The sequence below is a fragment of the Melanotaenia boesemani genome, chromosome 18 (assembly GCF_017639745.1).
Source record: "Melanotaenia boesemani isolate fMelBoe1 chromosome 18, fMelBoe1.pri, whole genome shotgun sequence".
Lineage (NCBI taxonomy): Eukaryota > Metazoa > Chordata > Actinopteri > Atheriniformes > Melanotaeniidae > Melanotaenia > Melanotaenia boesemani.
The window spans coordinates 7,852,541-7,873,382 of NC_055699.1; the positions used below are offsets into that span (position 1 = coordinate 7,852,541).

The 20,842-nt window shown below is 35.4% G+C and overlaps 2 protein-coding genes across 2 annotated transcripts; both read right to left on the reverse strand.

Moving 5' to 3' along the window:
• Nucleotides 1-1,343: 1,343 nt before the first annotated feature.
• Nucleotides 1,344-8,559, reverse strand: LOC121628693 (ADP-ribosyl cyclase/cyclic ADP-ribose hydrolase 1-like). Its single transcript, XM_041967914.1, has 8 exons — nt 8,232-8,559; nt 6,493-6,619; nt 6,258-6,393; nt 5,682-5,764; nt 3,581-3,654; nt 2,007-2,093; nt 1,796-1,879; nt 1,344-1,717 (listed from the first exon to the last, which is right to left on the reverse strand). Exons 1-8 carry the CDS (start codon nt 8,402-8,404, stop codon nt 1,660-1,662), a joined length of 822 nt encoding a protein of 273 aa, XP_041823848.1. The 5' UTR covers nt 8,405-8,559; the 3' UTR covers nt 1,344-1,659.
• Nucleotides 8,560-8,787: 228 nt separating this feature from the next.
• Nucleotides 8,788-16,011, reverse strand: LOC121628691 (ADP-ribosyl cyclase/cyclic ADP-ribose hydrolase 1). The gene is made up of 10 exons (XM_041967912.1): nt 15,854-16,011; nt 15,439-15,552; nt 15,210-15,333; nt 14,369-14,495; nt 14,139-14,274; nt 13,132-13,214; nt 11,194-11,267; nt 10,947-11,039; nt 10,763-10,849; nt 8,788-10,381 (listed from the first exon to the last, which is right to left on the reverse strand). The coding sequence occupies exons 2-10, from the start codon at nt 15,542-15,544 to the stop codon at nt 10,282-10,284; spliced, it is 930 nt and encodes a 309-aa protein (XP_041823846.1). The 5' UTR covers nt 15,545-15,552; nt 15,854-16,011; the 3' UTR covers nt 8,788-10,281.
• Between the last annotated feature and the right edge of the window lie 4,831 nt (nt 16,012-20,842).

The window sequence follows — 20,842 nt, forward strand, 5'->3', positions numbered from 1 at the left end:
CATACAGAATGATTTCAGGGAGGCAGCGGTCATTCACGCTGGACATGTATTTTGCCCAGTTTTTTTTTATCTTCACTTACAAAATTGGTATGTTTTTTAGTGTATGGTGAAAATAACAAGATGCAAACGCATTCATAGACTGTATCCTAGGTAAGCCACGATGGAGCCATGCAGGAGACTGGTCAGTCAAATAAATTCCTCACTGGTTCACCCAGTGTGTGGGGTAAACATGTCCAAAACTACTGAAAAATCCCTTACATTTGTGGGCATTTTTTTTTGTTGTTCCAGCCATTCAAACATCAAACTGAAAGGTTAGTTCAATTTGTTGTGAAATCATAAAAAAGGAAGGAAGAATTATGCTAAACTGTGGTGACTGTGGGATTAACAGAAACTAAGTCAAAGCGTCCCAAAGTTTGCAGTGATCACTTGGTTAAAGGTTGGAGCTAAAATAGCCTGTTGATGTTTGTTTACACCACAAATGAAGCAACAACGCTATAAAAATACCAAAACGTGTATTTAATAAGCAAATAAAATGCAGGATTGGTTATTGGACGTCATTCTACCAACTTCACCCATCCACTTATTAGGAAACAGTAGGATTTTTTCACATTTTCAACAACTTTGTTATGTAGAAACTCAACTGAAGTACAATAAACAGGCAGTTTGAGATTTTGAGAAACTGAACTGACTGGTTTCTCCTACTCAAAGATTAAATCTTTTTTGGATAACATATTGAGCTGCGTCATCACAAAGCAAATTTTTAGAGTATTTACTTTTAGAACGTGATCTTGCATCAAACCTTTTGAAGTACCTTTTAAAGTACTCACCATCAGTATGTAAGTAATTGATGATGAGGACTGGGGTTGTTACAAAGCTCATTGAATTATTGGACTGTGTTTTTTCGGTGTTATTTTATATTACATGGTTTGTGGATTGACAAAGCCCCTCAGTCTTCTTCAGGCTGATTTTTACAAAACAGGGTTGATACATTGCGCTTATGCAATGAAATTGATCTACAGCTGTTTTGCCAGTAGTGACTTATCCTGCTGGGTGTGAGTCTCTGGGCATTAGGTTTAAGGAAACTGCACAAAGACTTGTAGAGAAATGTCTTTGTTTCAACAAATAAAATAACAAGTATTTCATTGATTTTATTTTGACAATAATGCTTGAAATGTTTCTTTCTTCTTTCAAGCTTGGACCACTTAAAGTGACTTAAAGCTTGATGTGGAATAACACGGATGAGTCAGGGGGTGGTTCAGTACTCTGTAAGTAGTATTTGCAAACTTAAGTCTGTCTTAGGTATTTGGTAAGTGGAACTTTTTCCAACAAGTATTATTTAAAATCCAAAGACAGTTTTACACCTTGTGTGTTAACATTTTATTTAAAAATGTGGCAAATTTTGCAGCCAAAAAGCGCTGACATCATCGGTTTAAAATACAGAGCAGCACAAATAGTTTACCTTTCAGTACATTTGATAAAGACAAAGTTTCCCTATCACCACCATGTTGTAAAAAATGTATCAGTAGCATTATATAAAAAAACGAAAGGATAATTTCATATTAATCCAAACTGGTCCACAGGCCCCAAAACATTTTAATGTTATTTACTATGACTTGAGTGAACTGAACACAATGACCAGTCCTTCCAGAGCTGGTTACTTTACCAGCAGCTTTCACAGGGTTTCTCTGGGTGGGAGCTGCACTCCTCGATCAGAGACCTACAAAGAGAAGTCAGTCTGCTGTGAGACAACAGAAACTTGCATGTGATCGACTGCCTTCACACTTGCTCTACTCACTCAGGCACTTCTTTGCAGTTATATTTGATTCCCTTATCCAGCACCTTCTGTAACTCCTGTAAAGAGTCAGTTGTGCAGTTTACGCTGAAGAGGAGAGAAACAACAACTTTAGGTTGAATTTTCCATGTTGAAGTTAGACATTTTTGAAAGAGATGGTAGACATTCATGTGCTCGTCATATTTAAAACACACAGCCATTGAGAAAGACTTACACAGCGTTCTTCTGCATAACCAGAAGGACATTCAAGTTTCTCACTCTTTTGGAGTTAAACCGCTTCACCTCGATGCTGCCAAAAATACTGAAGGCAAAATTAACAGACCAGTTCAGAGAGAGAAATGTCATGATGAAAACTCAAACACAGCAAGACCTTTACAGACAGCCCAACCTCAAAGACCTCTGCAAATAGCAAAATTAACATCATACGAAGTGGAATTAGGCAGGGGGTTATCTGAAAATAAATCATTAAAATATCATGAGTGATTGTATTTGTTCTTATTCATGTATGTTATCATGAATCATCATTAATAATTATTTTTCTTCCTATTATTTGTTATTATCATTTATCATATTAATAATAAGAAGAACATACTTTATTAGTCCCAATAGGGAAATTAGTCATTTATTCATTTATTTGGGACAGTTGGGGGTTAAAGGGCTTTGCTTACTGTCCCAAGGTTCTCCAGCCCCAAGTCCACCTCTGTATCCATAGGCTACCACTCCCCCTACAACCAGCGATTTAGACTGAACTAGATTACGGTTGTATAATGAATTTGATTTAATGAAAATATAATTGGATTTAATTTAGTTGGACTTTTATCAAATGTGTTTGCTTTCAACAATTCCAAAGAAGTTTGGACTGAGTGTAAAATGTAAAAAAATGCAGCTACTCAATCGTCTTGGCCCTTCTTTGCCAGATGATTCATTTCATGATGCACCAACTGAATTCAGGCAGTGAAAATTCTGGCCAGACCAGTTCAGCACCTGGACTGTTTTCCCAAGAAGCCTTGCTGTTGTGATGAATGCAGTGTGTGGTTTAGCAGTGTGTTGCTGAAATATAAAAGACCTTCCCTGAAAGAGATGTCTGGGTGGAGCATATGTTGCTCTAAAACCTCTATGTACTTTTCAGCAGTGGTGCCTTCATAGGTGTGTAAACTGCTCATGCCATAGGCATTAATGCATTAAACAAATTTTGGTTTTGGATCAAAACCAAATTTGCAGTATCACCCAGCCCTATCGCTTCTGAGCCCATGAAGAAATTTCTCACAGAGAATCAAACCTATTTTCAATGCAGTGCTACCTGAGATGATAATAATCTAATTATGAAAACCGTCCAGTTTTGACCTTTGGCCTTGTCCCCTGCACACAGAGATTCCTTCAAAGTCTTATTTTACAGCACATTGAGAAATTTTTCTGAAATTGTTACAATTTTTAGATGTTGTTTTTCTCTGACTGGTGAAATTTCAAGCGTCAATTCTAAAAATTCCCAAATGACAATTAATTACCTAGTTTGAGAACTTTAACATCACTTTGTAAGGTTGAAGAGTTTCTGGAAATTGTGCTGATTTACCGTTTTATATACAGAAAGAGCTAATAAAGATACAGAAACCATCACATCTAGAAGGGTAAAAGTAAAGAGAAGAAGGACGGGCCATGTAATTAGCAGTAGGGCTATAAGTGTTTGACTGGAAAAACAACATCACAGCATATTGGGAGACATGAAATGTGGCGTACAGATAGCCTTGTTTCATCAGTTGAAGCTGCAAGACGAACAGAAGCAGAACCTACCTCCTCGAATCAAATGGTGTCATGATGGATCCATTCAGCATCACAGTGACATTACCACAGGCCGTATCAGCAAACTGCACACATGAAGACAGGATCTTTGAGGAAATGCATTTTAGATGTATTAAAAAAATCCCATTTTATCAGGTTAATATGCCACCATTTTGTAAAACACTGACAGTTTACCATCTTTGTTTCTTCTATAAAACATATATTTTTCATTTCTGAGGCAAAGCAATCAAACACTTAGACTCAAAATAAGTACCAAGCATTTTATGACCTTGATCTTTGTTTTAAAACACCCTGCTGTTGTAATCATTTTATAGATCATGGCAAATTATTTTCTAAATTACACCTACAAGGGGTTCCCCTATGCCTTGTTCAGGCTCTTCATTTTTGGTACGCACACCTCTGCTCTTTAACTTGTACATGGACACTCTTTTTCAAAGACTTGGAAACTGTAAAACTGGTTGTGTGGTGGGAGAGAGGCTTATTAACCATCTTTTGTATGCTGACGACTTAGTTGTCATGTCTCCTTATTCTGCCAGTCTGCAGCAGCTCCTCAGAATTTGCTTAGATTTTGGTGAGCAATTTGATAGAAACACTAAAAAGTCTGTTGTTATGATTATGAGAACAAGAAGGGAGCTTTCCCTCCTTTTTTTCTGGGAGAATTTGAATTAAATGTTGTGGATAAAGTGAAATACCTAGGTCATGTCATCAGGGATGACCTTCGTGAGACAGTAGAGACAGTATTGTAAATTGTAAGCACAGTGAAATATGCTGGCACGTAAATTTAGCATGTGCTCTTATAATGTTATTATGCATTGTTTACAGCTTACTGCACACCTCTGTATAGAATAGAAATACTTTATTAATCCCTTCGGAGAGCCCTCAGGGAAACACTGCCCACTTGTGGTGCAGCTACAGTAAAGCTAAATTTAATAAGCTGCGAGTTGCATTTAATGCTGCTCTTCGTATTTTACTGAAGGTCCTTCAATAGACGAGTGCCAGCCATCTCTTTGTGCAGAATGCTGTGCCCACTTTACATGCTGTTCTTAGAAAGTTTATGTATAAATTCATCATGAGATTGGAAGATTTTAAAAATGATATTATTGTGGTTTTTAACAATCCCTAAGAAAAGCAGTGTATAACTCTGGACTCTGGAGGCACTGGAGAAAGTACTTGTGTGGATTATAGATAAAATTTTATCTCTCTGTATTTATTTTTTTCCTGTTTTGTTTTGTGTTTGTTTTTATATGGACCAAAATGTGAACCTGAAATAAAGAACTGAATTGAATTGAATCACATCTTCAAAAGGACTGTGACTGTCTTTGACCAATAAACAACTAGCAACAAAAACAGTTAAGTGGCCTCAAATGATGCACACACTGAGGAATGATTTTACATCTGGAGCAGCTTGGAAAACAAGGAGATTTTTGGTGGAAACGTCTGTGAAAGGGAAATACTTGTCCTGTCAAGTCATGGTCTTAAACTCTCAGGAGATGTGACCACTTGGCTGGGCAAAAATGAAAAACAATTTTTTTTATTTCAGTTACCACAGTTATATACAGTTATATATTTTCTTTCAGCAGAATCTAGTGTTTCTACATGGTAGCTGAACATAGTTTTAGGATATACATTCTTATCATTATCTATCCTTATCATCAAACTGCAGCTCAAGATTTAACACTGAGTTTCTACATGTCACAGCAGTGTTTTCCTGACGAGGCCACAAACAGCTAACGGTAATCTGTTTTTTATATGTTGCGCACAGTTTGCTTTATTAGTGTTTCTGCGGGCCTCTCATTTTGTTAGGTTAAATGTGTTTAAATATATGTAAATTTATCAGGAGTAAGTTGTGTAACAATAAAAACTATCCAAACCAAACCAGGGCTTCTCTGAATGTGTGGGCTGCTGCACACTCAGGAGAGAGCTGAGCAATGTGGCTCCATGGAGACCGAGACAAAGCCCTATTGATGAAGAACCAGGCAGCACCTCTGTTTTTCCTGCTCTCTATCAAAAATCCACACGTACTACTCCAACCAGGACCACAACTGTAGTGCTGCCTTCAGGTGAAACTTATAAATTGCCGCATTTGACTCACTTCAGCTGAGGCTCGGTTCCAAAAGGAGCGAACGGTGTTGTTCTCACATTCTGTCCATCCTGGGCAGCCAGTGGTCAGTGTTTCTATAACGACAGGAACTAACTTTCAGCTTCAGTAAGCTGCTCATAGAAAACAAACCAAAAGCAGGCGGGTCTGGAAACAAGCAGTCAAAAATAAATAAATAAATAAATAAATAAAGAAAGAAAGAAAAGAAAACGTAAAATAACAAATCAGTGACATGAATGGACAGGATGTCACATCTCATTGAGGTAATTAATACAAAACTGAAGTTTGAGGGTCAAAGTTACCAGAACTGACACAGAGTTATGAGCCAGTTAAAATGACTGAATGGGAATAAACAAACAAACAAACAAAAAAAAAAAAAAAAAACTTTAAACTGTAATCTCTTATGGATTGTCAACATTTTGAAGACTCGAATTTGGCATTTGGTTGGAGATTGTTTGGTTTGCTGAAACAATCTGGGGCCATGTTTGGATAATAGGGTGGAGCTACTTCAAACTGGATTGAACAAAAAACAGAAGATGTCATAACAAACAAATTAGGGGGACATCTTACCATTGCTGCCCTCCTTTCCACACCAGGTGAGCCCATCCAAGACAGATCCGAGCAAAGTGTCCTCCATGGTGAGAAAACAATCTCTCTTCTCAGTGAAGCTGTGGACTACGTCCTTAGTTTTGCTCCAGAACATTGTCTAATACACAATTACAGTTATTAGTCACCCAGTTAAAAAAATCTTTACTGTGACACATTGTTCAAACTGGATAAGATTCAGCTTGTTAGAATTGTTTACCTTGTTGCATGAAGGTTTGAAGGGGGCTGCAGTAATGAGAGGGTCATAAGCCTCCATGGGAACTTGACAAGGGTCCCGGTTCACATATATTTTCTGAAACACTTCCCATATATTTTCACAGTTGTTCCTGAAAAATATAAGACACTTTTAGGGTTCATGCTAATTGTTATAATAAAAGCTAAAGTACAGATCTGAATTTGATGAAGGCTGTGGCATATTTGTGTACTTTTAATTTAAAATGTATGGATATAAAGGAGTAAAATATAGCGGATCTACAAACTTCATGTCTAGAAAAGTTATAGATTTGTTAAAACTGAATAAAAGCTTAAATCTGCATTTCATTCAATTGTTTGAACCTTTATTTAACAGACACAATTTCAAATAATTTATTTCCAGGATGCTTACTGACCAACTTCCTGTATTCAGAAAATTTTACTTTTGAAGCCAGCTATGTACCCATTAAAAGCAGGGATAGAGGAATGTTTACCACCATTATGTTCAAATACTCTTCTTTTAAATTGCACTTTTTTAATTGAACAGTTTAGGACCCCAACTGTTTTTAAGAGAAACTTTTATTTATGATGGTTGTTGTCTGATTTCCCTTTTCATGATACTCCACATAGGAGACAGGACTGGACTGCAGACAGGCAGTCGTGCAGAATGAGGTCTCAGACTGTCCTGCTGAAATAACCACGAACCTCTCAGGAAGAGACATTGCCTTGATAGTAAATGTGCCTCTAAATTTCTAATCTATTGTCCTATTTCAGTGGTACCTGCACACTATCATCCATAGGGACACTGATGCATCTCCCATCATATATGCTGGATTTTGTAAAACCTGATGTCAGTTTTTTTAAAAAGCAGCTGAAACCTGAACTTGTATGACCACAAAACATGTGTCCACCGTCTTTCTGTCTGTCTGAGTCCAGAAAACTCTGTGGTGAATCTGGACAAAGTTAAGTTTCTCTCTTATTTGATACAGATTTATGTTTTAATAAATATATATATATATACATATATATATATATATATATATACTGAATATATAAGCATAAATAAAATAACATTTCCATACTTCTCAGAAAGGGAAATTGAAATTACATTCCGATTCAAAAGTGTTATCACTTCATCAATCATTTGACAAAAACAGGAAATGATGAGGCGTAGCTTGCGTAATTGCAGTTGAATTTCCTTTAAACGTGCATGCTCAGCTACCTTTGATCTCATTTTGTTGTAACACTGTGCTGGCATCAAAAACTGGGTCAACGCACCCAGACCACTTTGTCCAAATTCTATCTCCAGTCAACAGTGGCTTTGGAAGCAGAAATGTGTAAAATATCACCCAGAAGCAGCATTATCATCAATGATATAGTGTAGATTGAGTAATTTTTGCAACCTTGCATTGTACAGATGCCTTGATCTGACTGAAATAAGAAACTTCCCTGACCTTAAACTGAACGCCTACGAGATTGAAATGTATTATCATACATCTTTCATTTATTTATTTTATTTTTAAAACTGTATGGTTGTGATAGCAGCTCTTGTTAGTAGAGTTTTCCACATTATTGTTGACTCCTAATGATCTTTGCAACTGAATGTCTTCAGTTAGTTTTTATTGTCAATCCACTCAAGACAAAGCAAATTAAAATTTATAGTTTAACCTTGGACTCTGGTATTAGTCTTATCTGGATGTGACTCCCTCATTCAACACATAAGCTGGTAAAAACAGCAACACTTACTCTTTGAACTTCTTACACCTATCCAGAAAGATAGTTTTAAAATCACTTGTTTCCTGGCGGAGGGTCAGACTCAACACAACGGCGATGATAATGATGAGAATAACAGCGACGCATAAAATGAGGCAGCATTTCCTGCGTCGCTTCCCCGAGCCACGGAACTCTCCACGCTCCATTGAAAAGTCTGAGAAACTATATGATTCCGAACAAGTGAGCTTACGAGCTGTTAAGAGTCGCTGGTGCGTCGCACGCGCTCGAACTTATTGGCTATTTATAGAGATGCGGAAACACCGTGACGAGCGTGAACTCAACAGGACGTCTTGTAGCCGTTTGGCTCTGCTCCCCTCCAACCAGAAGTGCGACAGGTTAGAGGACAGAGACAAAGCTGAGGTGCAATCACAGAAATACCACAATGTGAAACTACTCTGTTACAAATGAACGTAAAGAGACATTAAAATCCAAATCCACGGGTTCATTATGCAGAATGTGCAGAAAAAGAAAACCATAAAAGTTGTCATTGAACCATATTTATCTAAACTTTTGACTTGTACTGCTGTATAAATTTCTTTCCCTTCAATCTGCAGTTGCTGACATATTTGTTGACATTGTTTTGTGTTTATTATTTAGACGACTCACATAGGTAAATTAGAGGTAAAACTGCTCCAACTTATCCAACATTAAAATATTTTAAAGCATCATTTCATTGTCATTAACAAATTTGATTGCAAATGTTTTTCCACTTTCACTTTTTTTGTATTTTTACTTAGTCATTGATTTGTTCTTACAGTGGTACTAGTACTAGCACAACACAGTCGGCACAAAGTTCAAGTGTGGCCTGAGGAGTAAATTAGAGGAAAGAATATGAACAATGAGCATTAATTTGAAACATGTTTAAAGTCAGCATTAACTTCAGATTAACACCAAAGTTTGGTACGGTACAATGAGATCAAATTAAATGAAAAAATACAAATATTATGTAAAATATAGTAGCACCAATCAAGCATGTCTGTTTTCAGGACAGAAATAATTAAATGAATTAAATTTATTCAAAATACAATTGACCACAGTGTCCTCAGTCTCAGCTACAGCCAGAGCAATAAGAGCCTCCTTTGTGGCTCAAGAAAGAGGCTGTATATGCGTTATTGTGCAAGCATGAACACGTTTTCAACCCTTTTATTAAAAATGTTTTGTTTAGAACAAAAAAAATAAAGTTAATATTTTAATCTCTGGTTTGAAAAGCATCCTTAAATCCAGACATATCAGAAAACTCTGAAATACAGTTAAGTCCATAATTGAAGTCAGTGGTATTGTGTTGAACTTAACTGTAATGTGCATCTTTAGACAAAAGAAAAAGCTCATGTATGCAAATGTCTGTTTTAGTTAGTACTTGGCAGAATGTCAAGATGTTTGGAATTTTTCAAAAACATTGAAAATGAAAAGAAATGGCTGCAGGGGGGGGGGGGGGGGGGGGGGGGGGGAACCAAAGATCAAATCTTTATTGGAATCAGATAAATAATAGTGAAAGGTTAACCATTAAAATAAACCAGTTTGTTATTCCTGGCTTGTGACACTCTTGTGAGACAATAATGACACAAACCCACGCATTTTTCAGGACAAGCCAAGGCCTGCAATGTTTTCTTTATGCATTCTGTGTGTTGAGACAAACTGGTTCTCAACATGTTTATATGTTAAACGAGACAAATCTTTTGTCACACACAAAAAAAAACTATTAAACTACTAAAATGTTTTAATTCCAAGGCATGATAATAACAGAGCTGATCTTTGGTGAGTTTTCTTAAAATGAACTTACACTAAACTAAGAGATCTTGATTTCAGATGACAGATACTGTTAAAACTAAATAGGTTTCCTGTGTAATGGGATTAATGAAGTGATGTGCTTTAATAGAAGGGCTGTCAGTCTCTGAACTCTACTGTATTTCAGGCTGACAGTCTTTACAGTACTGACTGTTTCTTTAATCAACTTGTGGATTTACAATCAAAGTAAACAAAAGTTTAAATATCAGTATCAGACAACATCACATGTTTTGTTGACTCAGTTGGATGTAAGGCTCTTTTGTTGCAAAAGGGTGTTTGCGCATGTCTGGCAAAAGGAGTGTTTGGGGTCCTGGATACACTGAAGGATCATCAGGGTCCTGTGGACAAAAATAATTGGTTATTTCAGGTACTGCATCAAAAAGATGTTCTGTTTTTCTTTATCTTTAATCATGCAAGTTAACGTTAGAGAGGAAGTAAAAGTGTGCAAGATAGGTCAGGCAAAGTACTCAAACTGTGAATCTATGCAACATCCTGTGAATACAACTTCATGCCATGTGGGTTGGTCAGTAGATAAGTGTTGCAGCCTTACAAACAGAGTTTTGCTACAGACCTCTGGCAGTGAAAGCTCCAAATAAGTTGTCACATGATATTGGTCCCAATTCAGTTAAGGTCCTCTACATTGGAACTGACCAAAGATTTGATTATATTTCATTCATGAAACTTTCCAGAACTGCCCAGTGTGAAAACTCCTCACTTACGGGTCTCTGTCTGTACAGGTCCAATGGAAACCTCGGGACTGAAGGATTTGAATTAGGTCTACAATAGATCCTTTGCTACATGATTCTCTGTGGGAGAGAAAAATAAAGAAATATAAAAGTGTAAATAAATTTGCCTTGCTTGGGATAATTAAAATAGGTATTTAACATAAGTTGTCATCCTCACATCTGTGGCCCCTCCAAATTAGTCACCACCTTAATGTTGACATATTCCACCCTCTGTGGATTCAGGCTGTCTAATTCAACACTTCCAAACATGCTAAGGAAGGAGGGAAGGATGGAAGGAAAGAAGAAATAAATAAATAAAGAAAGAAAGAAAGAAAGAAAGACATAAAAATAAATGGATCAATGTGCATTATCTTCACAAACTGCTAACAGTCAACAATACATTTGCATCATTCATCCCTTCTTACCTTTTTCTATTGAAGGCATTAACAATGGACCCATTCAGTAATACGGTGATGTTGCCACATGCCATCTCCGCAAACTAACAAATGAGTGACGAAAATCACATGAGAGCAATATTCCACAGTGAGTTCTGTGTGATGCTAATCATAAACACAACACAACACAATATATATATATATATAATTTTTTTTTTTATTACTGCAACCATGCGCCATGTCATATTCTCTATTCTGGGTGTATTTCTGTGGCAGCATTATAGTGCCACTTGTAGGCCTGGCATATATGCTGCATCATTTTCAGTGGTTTTGTGTGTACACACATATTTCTTGAAAGAATTCTGTCTTTAAAGAAAAGTTTTTTAAACAAAATCAGGTCAGTCCCCATGTTGACGCACGCTAAAAGAAAGGGAATCAGACTAACTGGATCAAAACATAGCAGGCAGGGAGGCAACTGGACCAGAATCCTGATAACAGAATTCAGAATGAGATGAGTTTTGAAGAGGAGGAAAACAGAAGTCACAAGGCATGATTCCCAGACACAGAATAAAAGCAGGTATAATGACAATATCTTCCTTAATGAGCTTAGGTGTAAGTTTAATTTCATCCAGATGAAAATAAAAAAAAATTAAACTGAATAGGCCTCCTATGATTTCATGTTTTTAGACCTGTAAATGAAACACCATAATATTATGTTGCAACATTGATTTAGATCCTCTTATTACACATTTTCTGAAAGTGTAAGCTATGTATAAAATATGTACCTGAATTCATTCTCAGTAAACTGTCACAACTGCCCAATGATATTAAAGGGATATTCTCTGGAATGTACAGGATAAATGCTTAATGACTGACAAGTTTATATACTTTTATGTTAAATATGATCATATCATGCAACCCTTGTAAAGATCCAATAAATGTCTCATTAAGCCTGGACATTAGTGTGTTGCAGCCTCTGTAGGCCGTTGTATTACTGCTATCATTATACACCAGTTTGGGAACAATCAGATGGAAAAGTTTAGGCTGCAGAGAGCAAATTAAGTATGAAAAATAGCCTCAAGCTGACAGCTAAATACAACTATCTGGCCAAGGGGACAAGTTGGGGCCCCCAAATGGCCATATCAGCAAAGGTGAAGAGTAAATATTTCCAAAGGATAGACATGAAAAAGTCACTGTACAGTCTAATCCTTACTGGTATGTTTCAAATTGTGAATTGCTGAGGTATCATGACCAGCCAGTATTTATTTTTAGAGCATGAAATCTTAAATGTTACAGAGAAAAATATATAAATGAGGTATATCCACTGTAATTTTAACGTTTCATTTCCAAAGAATATATCATTAAGACTTTCCTCTGGAAATTCATAAATAGTTTTTCTCTCATTAATTTAATTACTTTGACGAATATATATATATATATATATATATATATATATATATATATGAGAGAGAGAGAAGACAAAAGAGCTTATTATTGATTTTAGGAGGAAGAAAGAGGATCCCTAATTAATTTTCAGATTGAGGTGGTTGAATCCAAGTACCTTGGTGTTCTTCTGGATTATAAATTTAATTTTAAAAAGCACACAGAGGTGGTTTTGCAAGAAGGCTCTTCTTTCTTAGGACACTTCGATTTTTTAATGTCAGCAAAAACCTTCTTTATGTGTTTTATTGGGGAATTTTAGCCAGTATTCTTTTCTATGCTGTTCCTGAATTGGGGGAGCAGCATTTGTGTCGATGATAAAAATGAGATCAATAAGTTGACTAAAAAAGCTGGGGCTGTGATCGGCATCACCCCTGACTTTGCACTTCACACGGACAAAAAAAACAAGGTCCTCTACTTGACGTTTTTAATAGTATTAAAAGCTCCTTTCGTGAATGTCTTGTCATTCCTCAGTGATGCTAATCATAAACACAACACAAGGTACAACATTTGAGAAATCAGACTCACGTTTTGTGATGCCTGCCTCCACAGGGAAAAGACCGGATGATTTCTACATGTTGACCACTCAGGACAAGAATTAAAATCGAAATCTGCATCAGATTAACAAATATTACTTCCTCACGCTGGAAACATGTAAAATGAACCACCTGAAGGAACAGCTAGCAGTCAGTTAGCTTATTTTAGCGGAGAGAAAAGGCCTGGAAAACAGCTAACTTGGTTAAAAATCAAACAAAGCACCACCTCTACAACTCAGTCATCATTTTATATCATAGTTAATACAACTTTAAACAAGAAAGCTATAGTTTTTTTTTTATTTACATTAAGCTGTTTATGTCTATTTATCAAGTTGCAAAGTGCTAGCATTAGGCCTACTAGGTTCACATTAAACAGGCTTTAAGGTATTAGATGTGCGGTACAGTATAAGTGTTTGAAATCATAACAGAAATAATAATATCAGTAAATTAGCATCCAGTGTAGTATTTATAATATATTTAAAAATAAATATCCTAAATTTTGAAGAGATGGTCTTATGTGGCAAGCTAATGCTGCTAGTGAACTAGCTTGTAACTGTGACAATGCTTTGGTGCTTTAAAGGAGAGATAGGAGAAATAAGTTAATGTTTAATTTAAGTAGTTTAGGCTATTTGGGATAATTACGGAGTTAAACTAACTGGAATGGTTACATACAGGTATACAATATCAGAAAACTTGTCTGGAATTCATATTTCTGATATAAAGAAGATAATTTACTGAATGTCAACCAATGTGACAGAAGAAAATTTCTTGTCTATAAAACACTATTCATTTTTTAAATTATTATTATTATTATTATTATTATTATTATTGTTTGCACTCCTTTTGTAGAAATATTTAAGGGGACAATCTCTCTTAGTGTAACTGCTCACTTTGCAAAATTTATTTATGTCCCCTGTCAGGGGTTTATCTTATCAAGAATCAGCATCGTGTTTTTTTTTCTGAGATCTTTGTTTTGTAACACTGAGAAAAGAGATCTACCAGAGTCCGCTTCTTGGCCACACCAAATGAGGTCGTTGAACATGTAACCAACCAGCGTGTCCTCCAGGGTCCAGAAGTGACGAAAAACACCTGCATAGCTATGCATCAACGCTCTGGTTTTACTCCAGAAAAGGAACTAGAACCATAAAGAAAAAAGACAGGTTAACATAAAGATTATTGAAATACTGTAATATTTCTTGTTATGATGCCAGAATCCCAAAACCTCTCACCCTATTGCAAGGCCAGATTTGTGGCATCACATTAAACATGCGATTATAATGTTCCACTGTCACATTACAAGAAGACTGTTTAACAACTGCCTCCTCAAAATGTCTCCAAATCTTTTCACAGTCATACCTACAGAGTAAAAAGTGTACAGTAGTTATTTTAATGTGTCATTTTTATTCTATCTATCTATCTATCTATCTATCTATCTATCTATCTATCTATCTATCTATCTATCTATCTATCTATCTATCTATCTATCTATCTATCTATCTATATATATATATATATATATATATATACATAAAGAATATGCAATATAAAGTAAGGACAATGCACAGGCTTTTATGACATAATGTTTCATAATGTGAAGCAAAAAACTCACTTGGCTCACTTACATATGTGAAGACTATATATATACATGGCTTTTGTTTGTTTTTATAATGTTCTTTTTTTATGTTTTATTATTGTATACATAGTTCTGTTGTACCCCTGGAAGAATAGCTGTGGTTTTACTCCAGCTAATCGGGATCTTACTAAACTAAACTAAACTAAACTAAACTAAACTAAACTAAACTAAACTAAGCTAAACTAAACTAAGCTAAAAAAAAAAAAAAAAATAAAAAATAAGTCATTCAACTCCATTCATTGAGGATTACATCAAAAAAGGCTTTCATGTGCACTTCAATAAACAACTTATACACTTCAGCCATTGCAAACTAAACCTTCGGCGTCCGAGTTCTGATGCTTAACTGAGGTATGATTGTTGTGTCAAGTCGGTAAATGTACACACTGTCAAGTTTAAAATGTTGTGCCATGACAGAAGATAAATGCAAGGTAAATTACCTTGAGTTGGGGTTGACTACTGTGGTGTAAGTAAAGCATCTTCCAACCACAATATGTTTAATGTTGGGGGTTGTTCCAAGCTGTGCATGCACTTGCACAGGACAGAATTGAGGCATAATAAACCCTTTCAAATATGCACAAACAATAAAGAAAGAAGACCTTATTCACAATTGAGAATGGTAGGGGAAATAAAGTTAAAAAAAAAGGAATATCAGAGGAAAATACTTACATATTGTGATGCTGATCATGGCAAAGAAAACAAATGTTTCAGAAGGCAGGATGTTCACACCCTGGAGCACTCCACTATTCCTCAGAAAAGATACGTGTTTGTTCATGTTTTAAACTGTCAATGATAAACGAAAAAAACCGTTACACATCCTACACACTAAAACAAGTGCGTGGGATGTTATCCACAAAAGGTCCTTTCCCTTTGTTTGTGGTGAGGGTGTGTATTTAAGTACAAAGCTGACAGTTTGTCAGACACTTGCAAAACATCCACGGAAGCATTTCACTAGCTAACATTTGGGAGATATACCAAAAAAACTACCAATTCTTTAAACATTTGTAATTCCCGATTACAGAAGACAACATATGCAATCAAAAAGCAGATGAATGAGCAATAAATAAAAAATGCAGATGCTCACCATTTTCCATTCAGAATATTAAACTGCAACAGATGTTTCCATGACTGATGGTAAAGGCTTGGCTCCAAGAAGATTTCGGCTTTAATTATCCCTGTTGTGGCGTAATGTGATCTGTCCTCGCTGGACTAACCGTGGACATGCCAGAGAGGCTAATGTTCATAGGTCTATTGGCCTCTCCTTACCAACCCAGAGACATCCTTAAAGAACAGCTTTTTTTTTTTTCCTGGCCTCCTGTTGCAAAGAGAGGATCCACATGACACCCATTATAGTGCTTGGTAGGAATTTCCCTGAACAAAGTACATGCTGTTCTCTAGGACACTGTGGACAACATCTAAATTCTCTTACGACATAAACTTAATTATAATAAGCAAAATATTAAAATAGAGTATGTGAAGCTTCATTACTTTACAAGCTCTAATTTGTACATGACGTGCATTTGTCATTAGTTTGTTTCTCATTGTCATCCCATTGGGTGCGACTAAATTAGATTTCAAGTGAATAGAAGCAAGATATACCTGTTTTTTATACGAATTTCCTTTTTATAAAGACACTGCAATCAAGCGTAAGATCAGCAACAGAGGTAAGACTTCAGGCAACACTGGGATATTGCAATTCTAGCAGCAAATTCTGTAATAATTAACAGCTTTATATATATTTTTTTTACAACTTTTTTTGTTTAGTGGAAATTCAAATACTACAATAGCCTGATTTGTAACATCAGGGTGAAACCTTTATAATGTGCTGAATTTAAACAGTTTTTAAACAAATCCTGGAAACTTACAATAACCTCATAGCATTAGTTTTTAGCTTTTCAACAATTATGGTTAATTATACATTGCAGTCATCTACCTATAATTTTAGCTTACTATTTCAGCTATTTTGGAAGCTATTTAGAGCTCTTAAAAAGTTAACTAAAAGCTAAATGTGTTAAAAGTAGCTAAAAAGTTCATTGTACACAAGCAGTTTTATTAGCAACAGCTTCTAACAAGTCAATCTCTCTGTTGACTTAGAAATTCCTCTTTACATGCACATACATTACCTAACAATTTCAGTTGTTTACAGCATATTTAGCTGAAAATATCAACTTTTTTTTTTATATGAAATACCTAATATTTTCCACCAATTATATCTCACTGTTTGCTAATAGTTTCATTATCCATATAAGTTTCAAGTAAACTATAAACTTTAAACTATTTATATCTATTTATATAGCTTTTATAAAAAAAACTTAAAGCAAAGTAAATTTCATTGCTGGTGCTAGAACTGCATGCAAAGTATGACAAAGTGCAAACCAGACAATAAACACTTTAGGTACTGTTGTGGAGTACTTTCTGACTCTTGATGCCATGGTGGGGTTTATTTTGTGGAAGCAGGTGTTGTGGAGAAATAGTCTGTGGTGGCATTTTGTAGTTTATTGTCCTTAATACCATTCTATAGTTTTGTGAAACCATCGTCTGGTTGACAACTTCTCCCCTCTCAGTGCCATACAGTTGTTTCCCCTTTAGTGTACTTGGTGTCTTCATTGCCATTTCTGTGATATGATGATTTCATCATATGAGGATCTTCTTCTCTGGATCATACTATTTTGTAGTAAATTGCTTTAAGCTTATGATGTGACAAAAATCCTTTTAGGTAAAAGAAGAGCTCCGGACATCAGCTTTATGTAAAAATAATTATAGTTTATTACAAAAAGTGACATCGTAAACAGATATGGATCTCTGTGAGGTCTCTGAAGCCAATTGTAGAAAAACCCCCAGACCAGATCTGTAAGCCTCTCTTATATAGCTTTCAAACAAAGAACATTCCTCAGTCCTGCATCTTCCCATCATAAATCAGACACAAGTTTACAAATAGGATGTCGGTGTGTTCTTTTCCGAATGTTATGTTTATATCCTGTGCTAGGAACTTTTCTAATTGCAGAGTACAGTCCTTTAAGACAGACCCTTATAAGGAAACAATCTACTGTACTCCTAGAAGCTTGTCCATGCTTGGATACTTGGATGCTTACAGCTGCAATGAAGTATAGTCCTGATCTATATATTTTAAGTAATTCTAATTATCAAATGTTGAGAAAAAGATACTAAAATACTTAAGACTAGTGAAGCAGATTATAACAAAGATAATTAAATTATATTCATGATTCTTACAAAACTCTTAATTACTTCATATAACATGCTTTGATTCCAGACTTAGTTGTGGTTTGTCTTGGTTTAGACTAAGTTAGAGTAAAGTAACTATCCCTAACACAATATTTGCTCCTACATCAAGTATTGCTGCTGCCACCTTGTGGCTTAAAGAGGTTTTGTATATTTAAAGGCACCAGCACATCACTTTGTAAAACCCCAAACAATCTAAGGCGCTTATTTGTGTCTGTGCCAGATTTCATGGTCACAAATGTACAGCATGACTACCTATTATAAGGACCTTATTGACACATGTAAAAAATATAGAATAAAATAAAATGCAACTGTGAGACATTTCTTTCACTGGTAAAGTCATAACATATAACAATCGTTCTTATTGCATTTACAGGTCAGTATAGAAAAAATGATTAATGGTCACTTAATTGCTTGAATGCTTTATTGCCTGATTGATTTAATTCATTCCAGACATGTCAAAATCATTGTATGAAATATAATACATACCAAAGCAAACAAACAAACAATCTTTAATACAAAAGTAAAACTATGTATACATAAATACACATACAGATACAGTACATACGTGCACATATATACATATGCATACATGCACATCTATATGTACACAAACACATACATATACACCTATGTACACATTTGTACAGAATCCTTTATATATAAATAAATTATTCTGTTTTATACGAGTGTACACAAACTAAATAAATTAATGAATAAATCTCTGCCCACTATGCATACACCCACATATATACATACATAGCCCCCACACATACAAACGTATAACAATACATATCTATACCAACTATTTCATTCATGAAAAGTTAACTCAAAATCCTGACTCAAATACTGCTGTCACCGAACTTACCAGTGTATTATACTATTTATTATTATTATTATTATTATTATTATTATTTCTAAATGAAGCATAATTGGTTTCTATACTGTTCTGTGAAAAGACGCATTATGTGACTGAGAGCTATTGTGTAGGGGAGACTGGGGACAGTTGCAACAATTTTTTAATTTCTCTCAGTTAATCAGAGACCATTTGGATTAGACGTGCCAACTTTTTATATGTTGAACTTACATCTGTCTACTATTATCCCATACCATTTAAAGACGAGTACATATGACATATCGGTCACAGTATTTATTTGAATGGAATAAGTCAGATGTTGCAACTGACCCCAACCATGGGGACGGTTGCAACACCAATCAGGGACGGTTGCAACATTTTAAAAATACAGTAAATTAACTTTAGTTTCGTATTTTGAAATTATGTATGGTTTTACAATATTGTTTTATGATGATACTTTATAAAATTAATCAAATATTAGTGGAGTTATGTTTGTTTATGTGTGGAACAAAGGCCTACCTTGGGTCAATGTGCAGATGTTACAGATGCTATTCAATCTCTCCATATTTAATTGTTAGACAGGAAGAAGAGAACAATTTGCAATGCAACTTTTATTGAACATGTATCTATTGTACAAAACTGCAACTGTATAAAAACAGATTTTTGAACCTTGGGTTTCCTAAAAGGTGAACAGATACCCCAAAATGACACAGCTTTTAAACAATAACCAACCCTCATTCCCCCAACATATCTGCTGGCTCAATGATTTTTTAACTGGTTCATTCTGAGTCACAGTTGTGGTATGTGTAAAAATCACCTCCACCTGTGCAATCTTTATGTGCCCAGGACTTGCACATCCAGCATTGCAGCCACACTTCCCTGGATTTCAAGTAGCTTTCCAGGCACACAATGCAGACATGCAGAGTCTGACTCTTCTCTCTTTCTTTTTGGCTGATCTTTTGTTTTCTTTACACTTGTCTTTGTGGTTTTCTTTTCTCCGATTCTTTTTTTTGACTTCTGCTGATGATGTTTGATGCTTCTTCCAAAATACTGAGGGGAACCCCTCTTTCAGTAACCTTCTTCCTTACTCGTGGCATACTGAATACCAACATAATACATTTAAAATGATTATTTATTATTATAATTATTATAATATACTATTATAAATTATTAAATATATTATTATATTTTAAAAAATACTGTTGTGTGGTCTGTTTTGATATGGCTGCTTAGGTTGGGGACAGTTGCAACAACTTGTTGCAACTGTCCCCAACCTGACAACTGTGACAGAACATCATTTGCTAGCTAGACACACTGTCCTTGACGCATGCTAACAATGTGACTTAGAAGTCAACAAAACAATGATTCAACCTAATTAAGTTTTGATTAATTCATACAAAAGGCCAGGACAGTATGACAAAAACATAGCAGATGAAAAAGATTACTTTCATACCTCCAAAACAAGTTTTTTTCCATAAAATGAAGCAGCAGATGTTAAATGTGACATCTGTGTTTCTGGTGGGGGGAGGGTCTACCTGAGCATGTGCAGTATAAGTGTTATCACTCTGGCATGTTTCTGATTGGAGGAATAAGACTTGTTGCAACCGTCCCCTGTTGCAACTGACCCCACCCAGTCTCCCCTACCTATAGATATTTTACTTATTTTAAAAGGTTAAGATGTAACACTTTACTGTTCCTGATGCCCTGGAAAATGCCCCTTCTGAGTTTTTTTTTTTTTTTTTTTTTTTTTTTTTTTTTTTTTTATCTAATAGTCTCGAATGGGATGGAGTGGAAACAAAAACTCACACCGGCATAGATAACTCAACTTTTCTTCCGTACAAGACGGTAAAAGTTGTGCTACGCTATTTCAGTCCAAGAGCTAGCGCTTTACATCCGAGGGAACTTATTGGTTGTTGTTAAGACACGTGACGGTATTCAAGCCAACGAACCAATGAAATGACCAATGAAAGTGAGCGT